Source organism: Mustelus asterias, chromosome 7 (assembly GCF_964213995.1).
Source record: "Mustelus asterias chromosome 7, sMusAst1.hap1.1, whole genome shotgun sequence".
Taxonomy (NCBI): domain Eukaryota; kingdom Metazoa; phylum Chordata; class Chondrichthyes; order Carcharhiniformes; family Triakidae; genus Mustelus; species Mustelus asterias.
The window spans coordinates 123,260,746-123,281,933 of record NC_135807.1 but is presented as its reverse complement, the minus strand read 5'-3'; the positions used below and the strand labels follow the sequence as shown (position 1 = coordinate 123,281,933).

General features: G+C 39.5%; 1 protein-coding gene across 7 annotated transcripts in view; it reads left to right on the top strand.

The window, feature by feature from the left end:
• ubr5 (ubiquitin protein ligase E3 component n-recognin 5) overlaps positions 1-21,188 on the top strand; it is a 148,595-nt gene that overhangs the window by 22,559 nt on the left and 104,848 nt on the right. For 5 of the 7 annotated variants that reach the window (XM_078216738.1, XM_078216734.1, XM_078216733.1 and 2 more), the window contains exons 3-8: positions 391-472; positions 10,139-10,215; positions 11,390-11,509; positions 13,247-13,427; positions 19,800-19,959; positions 20,578-20,727. In XM_078216738.1, coding sequence (XP_078072864.1) covers positions 391-472; positions 10,139-10,215; positions 11,390-11,509; positions 13,247-13,427; positions 19,800-19,959; positions 20,578-20,727 — 770 coding nt within the window. The remainder of the gene's footprint in view (positions 1-390; positions 473-10,138; positions 10,216-11,389; positions 11,510-13,246; positions 13,428-19,799; positions 19,960-20,577; positions 20,728-21,188) is intronic. The other 2 variants (XM_078216736.1, XM_078216737.1) reach the window with 1 other exon arrangement.

The window sequence follows — 21,188 nt, the reverse complement described above, 5'->3', positions numbered from 1 at the left end:
TATGTTCCCATGTTAAATCTGGATAAATTAATTTTGGTCATAGCATTTGGCAGTTTCAATCGCATATGTTCAGGAATAGTACAATGTGTCTGGAATTCAGAATGGAACAGTGGATCACCGCTTTATAGCTTACAACTTTTCAGTCATGATCAGTGTTGAAGGTACAGAACTACCAGGTGGAAGCTGGGCATTTATTTCCCTTGACAGGAGATCTACCTTTGGGTGTACACCAGTAACAAGCTAATAAGTGACATGAATGGAGACTTGGGATTAGGTTTCCTGAGAAATGCATTAGTGTAAATAGACTTGAGAAATAGAAAAGAGAACAACAAATTTTAAGCATTTTGTACAGTTTATTACATCTTGAGTGACTTTGCAATTTCTTTTCAGTCACCCACCTCTGAATGTTTTGGAACAGGCCACAATTAAGCAGTGCGTGGTGGGACCAAACCATGCTGCATTTCTCCTAGAGGTAGCGTATATTTATTAAGAATGTCTATTAAATGATTAAATCGATAATGCTTTCCTCAAGTGAACTTGGAAATTAATTTTTATTTTTTATTATTCCTGAAGTGGTGTATTCCTTGAGGGATTAGAGAATCAAAAACATATACCCATTTGAAAATGTCATTAAGATGAAATTTGTTTGCAACGACAAGGCAATTTAAATAAGATCCAACTTTTCATGCATAATCATTTAACTTGAAAGGATGTGTTTTAGGAAGCTTGTGTGCTGTGTTATAAATTACTTTCCTCAATTAAGATGTGCTATGGTTGTGGTGTTGTGTGAATTCAATCTTGTGATTCTGCCACTTATTCCTGACAATCAGATAATCCTGACAACCAAATGAACCAGTGCTTTGCTTCCAGATCTACTTCTGTTTATGCCACATCATTTATACTGCACAGCAGTGGCGACCAAGGCCACATCTGGGTATACATCGTTCTGAAATTGGAGCATCAAGTACTGTCTCGCTATGTTTCTCAGTGGCTGACAAAAGTGAAGAGACTGTATGTTTGATGGAAGCATTTGTGCTAACAATTTTTCTTCCATCTTTTTGAACTTCCCACAGCATATTTGTCTAAACAAGATGCACCTCTCCTGTTTAAATGGGAGTCCCTATCCCATTGGAGTAGGCCTAAAATTAGAGCAAAAGCTGGGTGTCGCCCATTAAATTTTCTAGTGTCTTAAGCAGATGAAAGAAAAGGATAATGTCTCCTCATTTATACTGTTTCCTATTGCACTATCCAACTGATCTTGAATGATTTATTGGAATTTTTGCCTTCACTACCCTGCCGGGAAGACTGCTCCCAGTCTCCTTGACTCCCTCATATTTCTCATCTGCATGCTGCTGCCTTGGCAACATTATTCAAAGGCACTGTCAGGTTCCAGGTGTACGTTGACCTTTCCAATAACTTTGTTTCTTTGACTTTGTGATTATGCTCCTGCAAAGCACTGAGAAACATTTTATGACACTAAAATTTCTATATAACTACAAATTGTATTGATCTTGCCTGAAGAAGTTCTCTTCAGGTCACTCCTGCGCTTTCTTTTCAACAGTTGATGTGCAAGTCTCATTGTCCTGTGATAATTTAATGAAGTTTTCCCAGAGTGTCTTTCCAATGCCACTTTGGTGAACTATCTGAATTACTCTCTTCAAGGATGAGGAGTAAGTTTTTATCGTCCACCATTATACACTGGCCCTTTGGTACTAGGGTTCAATCATGTGGCCCTTCTCTACATTTCCTTTAGGACTTCTTCGATATAGTCATTATATATTTTGATGGCCTATATTGAAGTGGGACAGGAAATAATAGTTAGGACTTTAGGATTGACCATCAGTGACCACACCTCTGCCCCAGCCCCAAATGTTTTCATTGCTTCGTGGTTTGCTCATTTAAATGTTCTGTTGCCATGCACGTGTGTTATGTTAAAGGGGCCAACTTGTGAGCATGCTGCACAGTTACTACCACACACCCACAGCTTACCGGGCTAATATTTGTGCTTCAATGCTTGCTAACATTGATGGTCCTTTCAACAATGCTTAAAGTTTTGATGCCAAGCAAGCATGACCCAGCACATGTTGCTTCCTTCTGAAGAAGAGGAACAGCTGCTTGATTTGGCAGCTCAGAGAGATTGTAAGAGGGAGTGGAAAGGAATGAGAGACATTGACCAAGAACTGACTTATGACGGCAAGGAGAATTGTTTACCTCAGCTCATTATTAATTATGCAACTTTTGGAAATGTGCATTCTGGATTTATTTGAACAAACTAAGTGCCCTCTCATCAATAAAAGCATTATAGACTTCCTGCTGCGCCACAAGTTTCACACTGAAAACTGTTCCCTTCAAGACAAAAATCCTTTTAGGATTGGGGTTGAGGATCAAAATAGAGGAAGAAATTGTTATTAAGTATTTACTTTTATTTGAGTTGATTAATTGTGGTATTGCACAGAGGAGTCAAGACACAGTGTAGTCTTCCAAGGAAGAGAGTCATGCTGCGTTACATCTTTCTGCCAATGATGGTTATAATTCGGACTTCAGTATATTAGATTTATTTGTAAATTGAGAGTTTGTGCTGATTGAAGGGGAATGATGAAAAGTTAAGGGGGTGAAGCAGTAGGAAAGTGATAGAATGCAAAGCAGATGGGTGAAAGAGTGAATCTGAAGGAAGTGAGTTGGGCTGGCAGTGTATTTGGGTTTGAAAAGCACTAACTCCTTCAAGAGCTTGAAAGTCTTAACATAAGAAAATCTGGCCATCTCCACTTCTGAACTCCGTCCTTGGGCCAGGAACAATATGAATATTTTCTTTATATTTGTCCAAGTCGGACTGACCCCAGGTTTTCCCGGTCTAGAATGGGAAGTGTAATTTTTTTAAACATAGCTTTTGGAGCAGTCACCACGAGCAGTTAACATCTTTTAACACCAATAACTGCAGGGAAAACTTTACAAGAGGCTTGCCAGCAAATGAAGGTACAGAATGTTTTAACTCCTGACCCTGGAAGCTACATTGAGAAGTAACACCAATCCCTGCTTAGGGTCTGAAAGAGCGCGGCACATACAATATGTAAAATTAGAAAATTTGTAGTGTTCAGCGGTCACATTGGAAGAAACAGCTAATCTCAGGAAAGTGAAGGTAGAGACCTTGAATATTATTGCATATGATAGGTGGATAGATTGGTGCAGGAAGTAATTGTGACAACAAGAAGTATATAAAACTATGAATTCCAATAAAGTGAATCTTCTGCTTTTGGTAAATCACATACTGATGTTTTCGATGCTGGGAATACTTTAATAGATTAATGCACATCAACCTAGGATTGGTGAATTGGTGCTGCCTCTTCAGAATATGATGATGGATTATTGGAACATTTACTTGTGTGACCTTGAGAAATTGACATTTTATTTTGTTTTGATAAAGCTAAAAGGCTAGAATTTTAGTTTAAAAAAATAACCATTGGCTTCACATTTAAAGCCAGAAGGCAGAGGGTTAGGATTATTTTGAGTTCCCAGGGGGAGATGGAATGACCATTAAATGGTTTACTTTCACTGGTTACTTCAGCAAGCAGCTTAGCTGCACATGGGTGCCACAAGGTCCCATGTTAAACTGAAGGCATGTTCTTCAGTGTTATAAGACATCCGAGTGGACCAATCTTCTTTGCGCACTGATTTGAAAACTGGATTGGAGCAGGGATTCCTGTACTGTGGCTTGCAACCCAGGGGTGTCGCAGTATGAGGTTTTGTGGTTGTTAGTTCCGTGGCAGCTGTGGAGCTTGGTCTGGGTTTTGACAGCTGCGAGGCCATTTTAAATGTTCGGGGTTTTTCTGTCAGTGGACATGATTTAATTGTCTGCTCTGAGGCCTGATTTGCTGCTGTAACCACTGCTTATAAAAATAAAAAATAGGTCTTCGCTTTTCTCAGGGCAAGCCCACTCCTGAACTATCTCCTTTCCTTTATTTTTATGGCCGTTAATGGACTATTAATTGTAAAGGTTGAGGATGCACAGGTAAAAGGCATTGATTGATTTGAATACCTTGGGACTGCTTGGATGTCGTGCATTGGTTAGGGATGAGGCAGACATTTGTATTGTTTCCGCAAATAAATCAAATATCAAATAGAAGATTAACGTCCTCTTTCCTACTTAACCAACTTCTGAATGAGTTAACAGCAGGATGAGGATTGGCAGAAAATATGAATTATATTTTTATTATGTAAAATAAACTACTTGGGATTTATAATTGTCTCTTAGCTCAGGTGCTTTTGACCTGCCTTCAAGAGACAGGAAAATGGACATGTATGATTCCACTAGTAAGTAAATACAGCAAAGGGTAAATGTTGCATTTCCTGGGTGAGATGGGCAGTTCAGCTAGATACTGGGCAGTAAAGGTGTACCTAGAGTTATGGGGGAAATGAAGTTTACTTAGAAAACCCTTTCCAATACCTCCTGTTTGATGCACAATTTTTAAACTATTGTTAACTAGTTTCAATTTTGGGTAATTTTCTTAGCTTAGTTTCTTGATGGCCATGTTGAGATTGTAATTTTTTTCAAGGGTTTTGGTTGCAAGTGAAGTGTACCTTGTGCTTGAAGACTGGGTTATATCTGCATTCCTTTTACTGCCGTAGTTCATGGTCTAGAACTTAAAATGCTAATATTTAACATTGGAGAATTTGCCATAGCCCTATATCTTGTAAATAATTTATCATAAGTATTGGCAGTATTTTCCCATACATGGCTTGTTTTAACTTGATGAGAAAGATAGATGAGCAGCGTGGCAGGGCCTTGAGCATGAAATGAGAGAGAGGAAAGAAGTGAGCAGCAGTTTTAGGCAATTATCGAAAAATGTGAAGCCTCAAAAGAGGGAGCAGGGGCTAAGCATAGGCACATCTGGAAGTGTCAGAAGGACTGGGAGTGCAGCAAAAGATTGACAAGTTATAAAGAACAAAATGACTGAAGAAAAATTTGCAGTAGTGCTAAAAGTGAGAAAAACAAAGTGAAGTAACGGTGGGCACTAGGTCTTATCAGGGGGCTGTAAATATAGTACAATGACCAACTGTTTTTCTGTTGCAAAATTTTAACAGCCATGTTTCACGGAAATGTAATTTATTTCATGACATTTATTTGGACAGGATGTCTGTCCTCGATGCAGGCTCCTAATGCATAATTATTTTATTCATACTGTTAGACAGCACCATATTGTTTTTCTGACTGAGAGTTTAAGAACATAAGCACGAGCAGGGAAAGGCATTCAGCTCTTCAAACCTACTCTGCCATTCAGTAAGATCATGGCTTATCATCTCCCCCAATTCCAATTTCCCACACTATCCCCAGATCATTTGATTCCTTTCCTACCCAAAAATCTATTGATCTCTGTCTTGAACGTACCCAGTGACTGAACACCCACAGCTGTCTGAGACCTCCAAAGATTCACAACCTTTTGTGTGAAGAAACTTCTCCTTATCTCAGTCTTAAGTGGCCAGCCTTATTCTGAGTCTATGATCCATGGTTCTAAAGTATCCAGTTAGGGAAAACATCCTCCCAGCATTTATCAGGCCAATCGTTAAGGATTTTGCATGTTTCAATGAGCTTGCTCCCATTTAAGGGAATTTGGATCATGTCTATTCCTTGGACAATCTTCTCATTGCAGGAACCTTTGTTGAACTCCCTATATAATATATCCTTCTTTGGGTAAGGAAACACAAACTGCAGACAGTCCACTATGTGTGCCCTCGTTGAGATCCAATGCAGTTGCAGTAGGGCTTCTTCACTTATTTCCAACACCCTTGTAATAAAGGCACTTTATTTCCTAATTGCTTAAGAAGCTGTATCACCATAACTTGGTGATACATGTACAAGTGTGCACATATTTCTCTGAATGTGAACATTTCCTATTTTCAAAAATACTGTTTTTGTTTTCTTTCATGTGGTTAACGTCTAACTTCCATGTTCTTAACCATTCGCGTAGCCTGTCTGTATCCGTCTACAGCCCCATTGTATTCTCTTCATAACTTGCTTTCCCATCCAACTTTGTGTTGTCCACGAACTCCGATGCATTGCATTCAATTCTCCTCATCTAAGTTATTAGAAATTGTAAATAGTTGATATTTTTGATTTCGGCAGAAAGCTAATCTTCAAACTAGCCATCTAGTGAGGTGAATTGTGAACCAATTACAGGTGACCATTTTATATTTAATTAATGAACATAACGATTTGAAGTATCGCGTCTTTTAAAATTTTCTGTTTTTCCAGAGGGTAATGAATTTTTGGATTGTTGTCCTGTGGGCAATGGCTACCCTGATATCTTATCAAGGGTTGTTCTTCACGTGGTTCAATGTGTCTCAGCAAGTTATTTGACTATTAGAGGGACAGCAGAGTTTAACCTAAACCTATTCTCTTCTGATTTCCATCCATGTGTACTTCCCTGTGATGGTCATTGGGTCGTGGTCATCTGTGGCCATTTTCCCCCTCTTTCCCCCACCTATTTAAGGTGCAGGTGGTTAGACCAAAGAAGTAGGAGCAAAAGTAGGCCGTTCAGACCATCGTATCTGCTCATCCATTCAATAAGATTACAGCAGATCTGAAGTGATCATTTTTAACTCCCAATTTCCTGCCTTATCCCAATAACCTTTGATTCCCTGATTAAAATCTGTCTATCTTGGCCTTGAACATACTTAATGACCCAGCCCCTACAGTTCGCAATGGTAAAGAGTTCTACTGATTCACTATGCTGCAAGAGAAGAAATTCCTCGTCATCTGTTTTAAATGGGTGACCCTTTACTATGAGATTATGCCCTCAGGTCCTAGACCCTCCCGTTAGAGGAAATTACCTCTCAAAATCTACCCTGTTGAGTCTTTGTGAATCCTGTACTATTTAATAAGGCCACCTCTCCACTAAACTCCAATGAGTACAAGGGGGCCAAAACTAGTCACGTATTCCAGGTGTGGTTTGACTAGCGCCTGTATAGTTTTAGCAAGACTTCGATATTTTTATGCTCTATTCCCTTTGAAATAAAGGCCAGCATTCAATTTACCTTCGCTTAGCTACTGAACTTGCATGCTAGATTTTTTGTGATTTATGTACGAGGACCCCAAATCTCTTTGTACTGCATTTTTCTACAGTCTTTCTCCATTTAAATAATGTTCAGCTCCTTTTTTCTTCCTACCAAAGTGCATAATGTCACATTTTCTGACACACTACATTTGTCAAGTTTTTGCCCCCTCACTTAACCTGTCTATATCCCTCTGTCAACTCTTTGCCATTCCCACTAGTCTTCCCACCTATTTTTGTACATTGTTCCTATCGCTTGGCAGAAATTAATGAACAGGGGATAGAGTCTGGTGGTTTTGTTTAATGCATTCCACTGTTGAATATATACTTATCATAACTCTTCAACGGGCAGAGATAAACTTGCAGATTTTTTTAATTTGAGACTGCAGTGACTGATGCTACTCTGCTAAGCCAATTTCTGTGGATTTTCACTGACCCAGAAAACTCCAGGGTACTCCCAGCAGGATATTGCATTTGGGAACAAATAAAAACCTAATGGTTGAAACCATTAGGTTTTTATTTTGTACTCAGGATGGCAGGAGGTTAAGCGAGTTTCAGTTGTTTCATTCTGCCATGGAGTTTTTCTTCAAATGAACTCTTAAATGTGTACTTGGAAAAATCACTTCACTGGCACAGTGTATCACTATATCCATTCGTATATAGAATCAAAAGGTTTTTCATAGCTTATTTTGACCTTTTTCATACTTAAGTGTTGGATTCGTTTTCACATCTCACTTCAAAAAAGATGCCATTGTGATGCTAAGATGCACCCAAAAATACTGGATTGCAAGATCTGCTGTCGCAATACTAATAGTGAGAATTTTTTTAATATAGAAAAGGCAAGATATGGAACTGAACAGAAATTAAACTCTGAATTACCTTGAGCACAATTTGTGATCTTTAATTCATCATAGTGATAGCATTGATTTTCCATTATGTGCTATAACCACTTCTGTCTTAACGGCGTATGATCCAGTGTAGTCTGAGCAATGTATGGGAAATCTGGATTCATGTATTAAAAAGATGCATATAATAAAAATGGATCAAAGTGCCCTTTCTGCCTCTTAACTACAGGATGCACCTTGCCCCCTATGCAATCATAATATTAAGTAGCGAATATCAGGATGTTGGACAGAACAATTTGTCATACTGCACTGCCCTTGTATTGTGGGTTCAGCTGGATTTTTGTTAATTCTTGATTAAAGCCTATGAACAACAGCAAGATTGTCAGAATTGAGACCACTGCAACTGTGAAGCGTCATTAAGAGCCATTGAGAATTGAAGGCCAGCTGTTCAATGTTTAGTTGAGGAAGCGAAAGACCCGCTTGTGGGATCATTTGCCCAGTTTTGTCTTAGGGCTGTTGTTTCCTCTCGAGAGATAAGAGCAAGTGAATGAAAAGTCTCTCAAACATACAAATTAGAGGCAGGAGTAGGCCTTGAGCCTGTTCCGCCACTCAAAATTTGCCTCCTGCCACCCAAGGTGAGATCATATCAAATGCCAGGTGAGGGAGGTGGATTGAGCAGCGCATTTTATACAACTGACGTTTCACTTTGGTTCAAATTTAGCCAGCAATAAAAAAATCTTGGTCAGCTGGCAAATATAACAAGTTTAGATGACCTTCTATTCAGTTCCTAGTGAGAAAGAGTTCATGACAGAAACCTGCCTGTGATTATGAAATTGACAATCTTATTTTACCCCAGTCCAACGCCGGCATCTCCACATCAATCTTATTTGAGCCAGAAGATGGCTGTGGAGAAAAACAAAAACATCACCATTGTGCAATATGTATGAGTACACAATGCGCATCCTTGCATTATGTTCTTCTCTTATCTCCACTGCACCCCCCACCCAAACCTTGACCAGCAATTGGCCCTCAACCAAGGCAATTCATTTCTGAATTGGTTGGTCCAGTGAGGATTCTATGGATTAAGAGGCATGGAGAGTGATATTTTTACCACTTGCCTCATATTCAATCAGTATCAGCCTCTCAGTACTTTGAGATATATGCATTTTGATCCAATTCAATTTAAACTTTATAAATGCTGTCCAATGCTCGGAAATACTCAGCCAAGTGACGCACAAAAAAATCAAAAATTCTGCACCCCTGTGCTGTATTAGTTTGATTGAGGACTGAAGCATGTTGAAATACATGCTTTACTCGGCATCAAGCTGCTAGACTTGTGTTAAAAATGGGAAGTATTCTTTTCTCCACTGCTGACAACACTCATCTTGATAGCTGACCCAAAATTCAAATGGAAAAAACTTGTCTTATAACCATAACTGTCATCAGGTCTAAAATTATATTAGAAGCATAGAATCCCTACAGTACAGAAGGAGGCCTGCACCAACAATAATTCCACCCAGGTCCTAAGCCTGTAACCCACATATTTACTCTGCTAGTCCCTCTGACACTCTAAGGGGCAATTTAGCATGGCTAATCCACCTAACCTGCACATTTTTGGACTATGGGAGGAAACTGGAGCACCCGGAGGAAACCCATGCAGACTCCACACAGACATTAACAGGCTGGAATCGAACCCTGGTTCCTGGTGCTGAGGCAGCAGTGCTAATCATTGCCACGGTGCTGCCCATTGATGCATTGTCTTAGCAGAAGAGCTGGTAATGCGGGAGAAGCAATGCTGTTGAAAACAAAATGGGATTTTGATGTTTTAATGGCATAATAGATCTGTCTAATAGTGTGGCAGTTGGCTTTGTCTTCTGATTGAATCATTTTATAAGCTGCATGTTTCTGAGGCAAGATCTGTAAAGAATGCTGGAGGTGTTGGAAAGATGTCTTTAAGTCCGGTAATTTTAATGTTAATGTGCTGCGTGCATTGAATTTAAAGAACTGATGGGTTGTAATTATTTACCTAACTATATTAATGATTCACTCATTTTTCCCTTAAGTGAAGACTTTAGTTTTCATTAGTATGTGTACTCACAGTTGATGGTTTATGTTTTTAGCTGTTGCAGACACCATTTGTACACAACTTAAACATTTTTAAATGGTATTTCATGCTGGTACCTTTTCTTTTGCACCTTCCCACCCTCCAACCTGTCCACAACCCTAATCCCTCGCCAAACATCCCAGGATGGCCGCATCTGCAGAATTAGCTTTGCTGTTCAGCCGGACAGATTGGAGCTGGGAAAACCAGATACTAGTGATGGGTAAGTGTTTGTTTGTGCTCATATTTTATGTTCATTTCTGCAGTTTTGCAGTTATTGTTTTAAGGTGTGTATGTAAATTCTTTGTGACATTTTTGGTGACGATGCTAGTAATTGTTACATGTGAGTATAAATGTTGAACTGAGGCTAATAATGTGTAGCTTTTATTTTCTGTCCAAAGCTTTGCAGTTGAACTGTAGTTTAGTAGTTTAATTGAGCAGCATCGAATTACAGCATAATCTGGCTATAAAAGTGTGATGTACTGTGTTCTATTTATTCTGATTGCTGTGTCTTGATTTAAGAGGAGCTTTCTGGTCAGCTTTGTGCTGTCATGTTTGGTGTGGAACTAAATTAGGTGATGCATTTTGGCTAAATTTGTTCTGCGGAAGTATACCATCTACTTAAATATGCAACTGCACATTGCAGCAGTAGTGCCTGCTTTATAGCCATGTCCAGCAATCTAATGTGGCTATTACAGATGTTGACGTATTAAAGATGGATTTTTCTGCCACATATATGGCTGCAAAATGCTGGTGATGCCATCATTGTGCTCCAATATCTTTGGAACTGACTAGGTTTTGTCCTATGCTGCTCTGTGAAAACAAAGCATACCAAAATTGTGTTTACGCTTTATTTTTGAAGGTTGCTTTCTCTGTGGACAGGTTTCAGTCTTCAACAAAAGCAAACTTAGAAACCGTTGTAAAAAAAATATAAAGTTCACTATAATTAATTTAAGACTTGCAGGATCATTGCGACATTAGAAAACTGCAGCCATGCTGAATAAACAATTTCTGGCAATTAATATATTTTTTGCTCACGGGTATTTGAACTAAAATGTGAAACTTGATTTAAAGTAGTTTTACAATCCATACTGCCCAGTTATTAACTTAAATTTTTTAACTAGTATGAGTTATTTCAAATTTTTATTTTAGTTTGCGACTGAACTGGAAAGAAAGAAAACTTTCCACTTCAATGCAAAGGCAGAATTTATTTTCTTTTTTTTAATGGGCAGTGGGCCACACAAAAAAATAGTATATCAGTATTAATTTTGAGTGCTAAAAATTGCCCAAGGGTGTTGCTCTGGCTGGTCATTGACCAGTTATAGCAAATGTAAAGTCCCTGAGCTGCAAGGCTTGGGATACCTGTGTTATAACCCATCTCCCATCTTTGTTTCCAGTTCAAAGTTGAGCAGTGGTTCAGGCACAGGAAGGACTTCCAGGCCAGGCAGGAGTAGTGATTCCCCATGGTTTCTGTCTGGTTCTGATACACTGGGCAGACTGGCAGGCAACCCCCTTGGGTAAGTTTTGGCAGGGTTCCAGGTCAACATGACCTATAAGTCAACCCGTGTGCCAAAGAAATGTGCTTTACTAGGGTGGTTAAAAATTGTTTTGAAAACTGCTTGCTGTGAATTTTAGCTGTTATTTATAGCGCATGTATTGATGCATTCAGGAATGTGACTTATCATTCCTCACAGCTAAAATGGGATGCTTGGTTTCCCCTTGTGTATGGGCTTTCTGCTGCTAAATGTTACTAGTGTACATTACCAATTACTTGTTAACAATTCAGTTGGACATGTAGTGGCAATGAAATGGTACTTGCACAAGCATATTCTTTTCAATTCATGAATGGGGATTCTGGTGACTGCTTTTCTAACACTGCCACACACCTTAAAAGATTTGCAGAGCAATAAATGTTTTATGCTGTTCATGTGCAAACAGATGACTTGAAGTGTTTAGTGTGCATCCATTAACAATTCCAACTGTGAAGCATTGTAAATGATCTGTGAAATGGGATTTAACATGACTATAAAATAATGGGTATACTTGTCAATGACATACTAATGTGAAAATTTTAACTACCAAAATCTACTGTCATCATAAACATACATGAGAAGGTAGCTACAATAGCATACCTACAAAGGAAAACTTTCTAAGTAAAGTTAGGTGTTATCTGATATGCGTTGCAGGCTCTCACAGCCATTACATTATACATTTTCCTATGTGGAACCTTCGATGTGCACTTGAATATTTTCAGAACTTAAACCAGAATTCTTTAACAAAAATAGTTTAGTGTAGGTTTACCATAGGTTGTGTCCCAATTTGGAATATCCACCAAGGATGTTGATTCCTCCCTGCTCCCCATTTTTATCATTGAATCTACAGCGCAGAAGGAGGCCATTTGGCCCATTGAGCCTGCACTGACAACAATCCCATCCAGGTCCTATCCCCATAACCCTCCTAATTTCCACTCCTATTTACCCTCCTAATCCCCCTGACACTAAGGGGCAATTTAACATGGCCAATCAACCTAACCCGCACATCTTTGGACTGTGGGAGGAAACTGAAGCACCCGGAAGAAACCCACATAGACACAGGGAGAAGTTGCAAACTCCACTCAGTCACCCAAGGCCGGAATTGAACCCAGTCCCTGATGCCGTGAGGCAGCAGTGCTAACCATTGTGCCACCGTGCTGCCATGACTTTTAGACGCATGGTCAAGATACCTCCTCCATCCAGAAGAATTTGCTCCTTGAGTTGTAGCTAAATATTTGTATTGAAATATCTGCATATCTTGGCAGGACACCATATAGAAACATAGTTAGTCTGTACGTTGCCTTAATTCTGCAAGACTATCTCAATATCTTCTAAATGTTCTTTGCCCTGCCTACAGCTGTATTATTTTATTATTGGTTTTTCATTAGCAACATTCATTGACTGATATGCCAATTGTTAAGTAATAAATTTTGACCAAAAGGTCCCATTATTTAATGCATGTTTGAATTTCATATTTGCAGTTCATTTGTCCAGGCTAAGAAAAGCACTTGTTTGAAGCTGCGGTTGGCTGATGCATTATTTTAACCCTTCTACCGATTGCTATTTAAAAGCTTATGAAGCTTCTGAGTAAATTATGCATAAATTGCTCCTGGAGAAATCTCTCGTGTTCACAGGTTTCTTGTATGAATCTTCGTTTTCACCCCTTTCTAATTCCAATTATATTAGTTCAACTAACTTCGACTTCATGAATTGCACATTCAGGAGCCGTTGGAGTTCTGGAGTGAGTGGTGGGGCCTCGGGGAGATCATCAACAGGGGCAAGAGATTCAAGGAGGCAGACTAGAGTGATACGTACTGGTCGTGATCGAGGATCTGGACTTTTGGGAAGTCAGCCACAGCCAGTTATACCAGCATCAGTCATTCCAGAGGAACTTATCTCTCAGGTAATGTGTCAGCAGCTGCTAGAGAAAGGAAATTTATTCCATCAGGACAGGCAAAGGTTTGAATTGGTTTTAAACAATTAAATTGGGTTGGCACCGTTGTTCCTTCTAACTTGTGTGGCGCCGATTTAGTGCACTGCGCGGCTCTTCATCTGTACAGCTTAGAAGGAACCTTAGTGGGCACTGATGAGAGATTTTGGGGAAGGAAACCTGAAATTGAATGAAAAGGGATTGGGACAGAATGACAAAAGAATTTGCTCTTAAAAGTAACGGTCTAACTTGAAAAGTTGAGCTAAAAATTTTAAAGATAAGATATTAAACGTTAAATTCCAATGATAGAAGCATGGTTGAGAAGGTTAGCAGCACCTTTATTATAGCTCGTTACTAACAGTGAAATTCGAACAATGAATTTAAAAATGTGACTAAATGAATCCAGTGATGAGCTATGCATTAAGGTTTGTAAGTTGACCCAAGGATTCCTTTGTAATAATTGGATTCAATTATTGTCAACTGGTATTGAGATTGAAATTCTATTAAGGATACAAAATCTTGCCCCTGGTGTAATCTATTCTACACTTCTCCATAAAATTTGAAAAATATTTTGCAGCTATGGTTGTCTGCCATTGACCTAACTAATTTATGTGCAATCTTAAAGTAAAATTAAAATAATAATTGGCATGTGCGAAGATTTTCAACCCATTACATGTGCAAACGAGACAAAGGAGTATATAGTTTATATCCCAATTGCTCCTATTATTGCTGTTATTTTATGAAAGCTGGTGTATCAATAGATTCAGAAAGTTCCCTGTTGCTGGACTTGTAATTCTCTTATATTTCCTTCGTATTGTGAAGCATTGTGGCGAGGACAGCAGCCAAAAAGCATATTTGTAACAGTCCAGCACTGGGTCAGTGTTCCTGACACCTACTGACTGTATTTTCCTGGTGAAGAACAACGTTTTGAATAGTGAACTTAATTAAAATACACGTGACCAGTTTTTATTTAACAAAAATTATCCCCCAATTGCCCCACACTGGCATGGTAATCTCTGCCACATTTGCTGTAGAGGAAGACACTGGGTTGGGAAGGTGCATGATTCATTGGCCTCTGTTTTCTCTGGGCCCATTTCTTGGTCAGCAGACTTTGTTTCTGTTTGCCTCTTCCGAAGCCCTTCCAAGCAGCCAGCCTCCTGAGGTCGTGGCCATTGGCGATTCTCCCAATAACAGTATAAGCCACCTTCATACTTCGGTTGTAGGCAGCCTTGGAGCGTGGTATGGGCACCTGTGATCCAGTTCACCAGACAGATGGTCTTCGAATGGATGATGGCTCTGTCCCCAATCAAAGTGGCCAAGCTAGCGCAGACGTCATTGGCTTAACAATGAATGTATGCTGATGGTATTACCATGATCCAGGATCTCAGAGCTGGTGACCTTGTCTTGCTAAGATATGTCAAAGACAGTGAAATTGGAGACTCTTCAACATTTTTTCTGCCTAGTATATGTTGTCCAGGTCTCAACACCGTCAAGGAGCATGCTGAACACACGGACTTGGTAGACTCTCAGTTTGGTGATCTGTCGGGTTGCTGCTGTTCCACACACTTTCTTCGCTTGGGCGATACAGCTGCAGCTTTTGCATTGGATGTGTTGATTTCTGTATCAAGTGACCAGTTGCAGGTGATTATGGATCGTGGAAATGTGAATCAGTCAACAACCTCCACTGTCACATTGTCAATACTGGCACGCTGAATCGTGACATCTATCTTCCTGATGATGGTCAAACCAAACACGTAACATGTGTGATGAAGGCTGTCCATTTGATGCAGCTGATGTTCTTTAAATGTGGCATGTTGATGCGGCATTGTCAGTGTAGCGCAACTTGCTTTGGTTCTTGGGCGAGCAAAGTTGAACAGTTCTGTGAAGTAATAAACACATTCTGCAGGAACAAAGAGAAGAATATGCCACAGAATGCCAGAATATAATCCTGTTTGATCTGCTACAGATCTTGTTGCGGCTGATCATATCTGACCACCTCATCATATCGTCATGGAAAGAGGAGAGCACATTGAGCAGTCCCAGCAGGTTAAATAGACTGCCTCTGCTCACATGGTTGGTTAGATCGATGAAGGTGATGTTCAGTGTTTATCTTGTAGCTGCTAGACTAAAGATATATTTTCCTGCAACAGTGAGCATATTCTGGTCGTGTACCACTAGCTATAAAGTGTTTTCAGATGCCCTGAGATTGTGAGAAGTGTTCAGATAATTTCAATTTCATAGTATTTTGTCTAAGAAGTAGTAAGAAATGGTAGCATGGTATAATTGTTGGAAAGATGGTGCTCAAATTTAGAAAGTACAAAATATTGTTTAAAATTAAATGTAAAAAGGTCCGAATACTGCACTGGCCCTTTTAAGAATAGTAATTTGAAAAAGCTTTAGAAGGCCGTAATATGCTCCAGAGGTTAGAGGTTTTGCTGCACTATTTCATAACCACAAGTGAGAGTATGGGATACGAAGCATTAAGAATCAAAATTACTTTGTATTAGTGGTAATTTAAGCCAGTAAGTTTAGAGTGGCAGTAACCATATATAATAGGACAGAATATGGCCAAAGTGGACGGGGAGCAGCACCTTGTAGGAAGATCCCATCAGAGCAATGGGAGTCATTCTTAAAGGAAGTGAGAGTGCAGGGCCAACATGTTCTTGTAAAGGTGTAAGTTAGGACCAACAAGTCCAGAGAACCCTAGATGTCAAGGGATATACAGGATTGTATAAGGGAGAAAAATGGAGGCTGATGGCATATATAGGGGGCTTAAAACAATGGAAGCCCCAGAGGAGAATGGAAACTACAGGGGAATTACTTGAAAATAAATTAGAGTGTAGGACAGCTCATATGGTATCATTATTTAAGAAGGGAAGTAGGGATAAACCAAGTAATTACAAGACAGTCTAACATCAGTGGTTGGGAAATTATTGGAAAAAATTCTGAGGGATAGGATTAATCTGAATTTGAAGAGCAAGGATTAATCTAGGATGGTCAGCATGGCTTTGTCAGGGAGAGATCATGTCTAATCAATTTGATTGAAATTCTTTAAGTGACTAGATGTTTAGATGCATACAGTGCAGTTGATGTACTCTATATGGACTTCAGTAAGGCTTTTGACAAGGTCCCACATGGGACACTGGTCAAGAAGGTAAGAGCCCATGGGATCCAGGGCAGTTTAGCAAATTGGATCCAAAATGGTCTTACTAAGAGGAGGCAGAGGGTGGTGATTGAAGGTTGTTTTTGGAAGCCTGTGTCCAGTGGTGTACATTCATGGTTTAGATGTGAACATGAGAGGGGTATGATCATTAAGTTTGCAGATGACACGAAAATTGGTGGTGTGGTAAATAGCGAGGAGGAAAGCCTTTGATTACCGGATGATATCGACAGGCTGGTTAGATGGGCAGAACAGTAACAAATGGAATTTAACCCTTAAGTGTGAGGTTTTGCATATTTGGAGGACAAACAAGGCAAGGGAAAATACAATGAGCGGAAGAACACTAGGAAGTGCAGAGGACCAGAGGGACCTTGGGGTGCATGTCCATAGATCCCTGAAGGCAATAGGATGGGTAGATTAAATGGCATCTTGGATATTTGCCTTTATTAGCCAAGGCATAGAATATAAGCATGATGTGGAGATACCGGCATTGGACTGGGGTAAGCACAGTAAGAAGTCTCTCAACCTGGTGTTGTGAGACTTCTGACATAGAATATAAGAGCAGGGAGGTGGTTATGGAGCTGTATAAAACACTCGTTAAGCTACAGCTAGAGTACTATGCAATTCTGATTGCCACACTATAGAAAGGATGTGATTGCACTAGAAAGGGTGCAGAGGATATTCACCAGGATGTTTCCTGGGATGGAGCATTTGAGCATGAGGAAAGGTTGGATAGGCTTGGATTGCTGTAGACCAGAGAAGGCTGAGGGGGGGAGGCGACCTGATTGAGGGTGGCACAGTGGTTAGCACTGCTGCCTCAGTGTCTGGGACCCAGGTTCAATTCCAGCCTCTGGTGACATTGGGTTTGGGCTACGAAGAGAGGCTGGTTAGGCTGGGATTGTTTTCCTTGCAATAGAGAAGGCTGAGGGAGACCTGATCGAGGTGTACAAAATTGAGGGACATAGGATAGTTAGGAAGGAACTTTTTCCCTTAATGGAGGGGTTAATAGCCAGGTGGCATATATTTGAGATATGGGGGGACGATTTGGAGGAAATTTGAGGAAAAACATTTTGTGCCCAGAGGGTGGTGGGAATCTGGAACTCTGCCTGAAAGGGTGGTAGAAGCATTTAGATGAGCACCTGAAACACCATAGCATAGTAGACCACGTGCTGGAAAATGGGATTAGAATAGATTGGTGCAGGCATGATAGGCCAAAGAGCCTGTTTTTGTGCTTGAAACTCTGACCCTATAACATAACTGTGCTAAATACCTTGAACTTTCAATGCTTCTTTGAGCTAGTCAATTCTATTTTCATTCCAGTATGTATCCAGTGTAGATTCTGTTATCATGAAAACTGGAAGTGACATGCTCATATAACATACACTCATGGCAACTGGAACAGATATGAATTATTGAGCATTTCACTTAATTTACAGCACTCCTGCTTGAGAGATGCTCTGGCATTTGCAACTTTGCTGTAAATTATGTGTTGCTGTTTTCTTCAGAAGCGTTGTAAAATTTATGCTCTTTCCTGGGATATGGGTGTGGCTGACTATGCCAGCATTTATAGCCTAACTGTAATTACACTAGAAGTTGGGAGTGAGCTGTCTTCTTGAACCGCTGCAGTCCATGTGTGCAGGAGCACCCACGTTGCTACTAAGAAGTTCCAGGATTTTGACCCAGCAACTGAGGGAAATGAGATGACAACCCAACGAGGTTATGATTGTTGGTTTAATGAGAGGAAGAAACTACATCTCTGCTGACTGCTGGCTCACACTGTTCTACAAGCCCAATAATGTTGATTTCATTTGCCTTGCTTAGATCTTCCCCAGCTAATGAAGAATGTGAAAGCCAGAAAATGATGTCACAGACTGAAATTCGAATAACTATACACGTCTAAGTGTATGACTGTTTTCATAGTTTTACAGTACCATTGGATCTGTCTTTCAATTCAAGTGGGGTAAATTCCCCAATGGCAGAATTACATGGGCCACATTGAGTCGTTGTTGTGCAAGTGCAACTTGATGCACTTCTTGGCTAAATGAATAGTGCAGACGTCTGAAAAATGCATGTATAATTGAAAGAGGGACATTGTTCATTTCTGGCTTTGCATATTTTCAGTGATTGCTTGAATGCATTCTTTTAGTGTTTGCCAGTGGCATGATGCAGCTTTTCAGGAGCATTTATCATCACTGTTGAAAATATGCATCTCGCTCCCGAACAGCATTGTGAAAGTACCTTCATATTGACTGGTTCCAGAAAATGACCTTCTATCACTTCCTTGAAGCATCTTTGGATGGCCAGTAAAAGCTGGAATTGCCAGTGATGCCCATATCCCAGACATTTTTATTTTAAAAAGGCTAAGTGCCAAGTTAAATGGGTGGTTGGAAGCTGAGCTCTTTACAGACTTGTTTCTTGATGATCTTGAATGGAGAATTCAGCACATGAATTATTAAAATAGCATAAGATAAAAGTTAATACCTGGACATTAAAGCTCTAGCTTTCATCATCACTTGATGTTTTCTCTTATTTTCAATTGAGCAACTATGGCAGCAGTTCTTTATTTACAGAGAAAAACACAAAATGCTGAAAATACTCTAGTCATGCAGCAGCTGTGGAGAGATACAGTTAGCATTTCAGGTTGTTTACCTGAGAGAACTCTGTCTCTGCACAGATGTTGCCCAACCTGCTGAGTATTTTAACAACAGCTTGTATTTATATCACGTTTACTGTAATGAAACATCCCAAGGTGCTTGCATTATATAATGAATAGCAGGCCACATGAGATATTGGATGAGATGACCAAAAGCTTTGTCAGAGGTAGATTTAATGGAGTCTCTTAAAGGGGGAATATGAGGGGGAGAGGTGTTAGGATGAAATTCCAGAGCTTGGTGCCTTGGAAACTGAAGGCATGGTCACCACTGGTGGAACACTGGGGAATGCTAGAATTCGAGAAATGTAGATATGCCTGAGTGTTGTCCAGCATTTTCTAATTTTATTTCTGATTTTCGGTGTCTGCCTTATTTTGCCCGTCTTCACAAAACTTGTAATCTTCTCAAATGTCTATAAATTTTCTACGAACTTTCCTTAAAAAACTTAAATTTGTTATCAACTAATATTTCCCATCCTTTTAAATGGAATTCTTCACTGTGTACTATTGCTTAATCTTTGTTTCTTGTAAACAGGCACAAGTGGTATTGCAAGGCAAATCCAGAAGTGTTATAATTCGGGAACTGCAGAGGACTAATTTGGACGTTAATCTCGCTGTAAACAACCTCCTTAGCCGTGATGATGAAGATGGAGACGATGGCGATGATACAGCGAGTGAATCATATTTACCTGGAGGTTTGTGAGCTTGATACTGGGCTTTCAGGTTCAAACTTTATATTTACTTCTGTTGTTAGCAGACTTGGAATTTTGTAAAATGAGAAAATAGGAGCATCCTGGAAGAGCACATTTAGTTTTTTTTTGTGGGTTTCGTAAGTGTATATCAAAGACATTAAGTGCCAACCCATGTTTCTATTAATTCAGATCTATCTGTTTTAGAAGAGTTTTGTAAATCGGACCACCAAGCTCCCTCCCCCCTCAAAGATGTGGTTTGTCCGACAAAAAGTTTGTTTGAAAAGACTGTCTATAGCTCATTGTGTGCAAAATAACTGCAGTCTTTCAGATATAATATCCCCATTTCACAAAATTCCTACAAATAGCTTAGGTGGGCATCTTGCATTTTAATGAGAAATGCTGTTTATATTCATCTGATATATTATTGTACATAAATTGTATAGAGTATTATGAATTCTTCGATGGAGAAAATTTGTATGATAAAGATCCTTGGTGCTCCATTTATGCTTTTAGATGCTAGTTTTTATATTGAGGGAATATATATTACCAATCTTAATTTTTTTGAACAAATTTACTTTGTATTTCTTTTGTACTATTAACATTGCTATGTTCCCTTCTCAGAGGACCTTATGTCATTACTGGATGCAGATATCCATTCTGCACACCCGAGTGTCATCATAGATGCTGATGCTATGTTTTCTGAAGATATCAGCTATTTTGGTTATCCTTCCTTCCGCCGCTCTTCTCTCTCCAGACTAGGCTCATCAAGAGGTATTTTGAAGCCAAGATAATTTTACAAACTTTTTAAATCTTTCTAGGTGTATCTCCTTGTCCTGTGCTTTCAAAAAAATAATTTTACTTCTGTGGTAAGAGTAGCAAATAATTTAGTGTAATATTGCTTCTTTTATAGTTGTTGGCAAAACAGAGACCTGGATATATCTCAATAGCATGTACAAGATAAAAACCATGCCACTCTGTTTTTCAAAATCCTTCCATGGTGAACTGTTTGAACAGAAACTTGAGAGCATTATCTTTCCCCATAATAATCTCCTTTAGTCTTTGAACATTTTGCATGGTATTGCTAATGGGCACAATTTTAGTGTTTTGTTATCAATGTCTCTGTATTTACACAGGAACCACAACTATGTTCAAGTGGTCTACTTTCTTTCTTGTTGCTGTTTAGTGTTATTTTAAGAGTTGACGTTTCCCCGCTGAGCATATGGACAAAGACA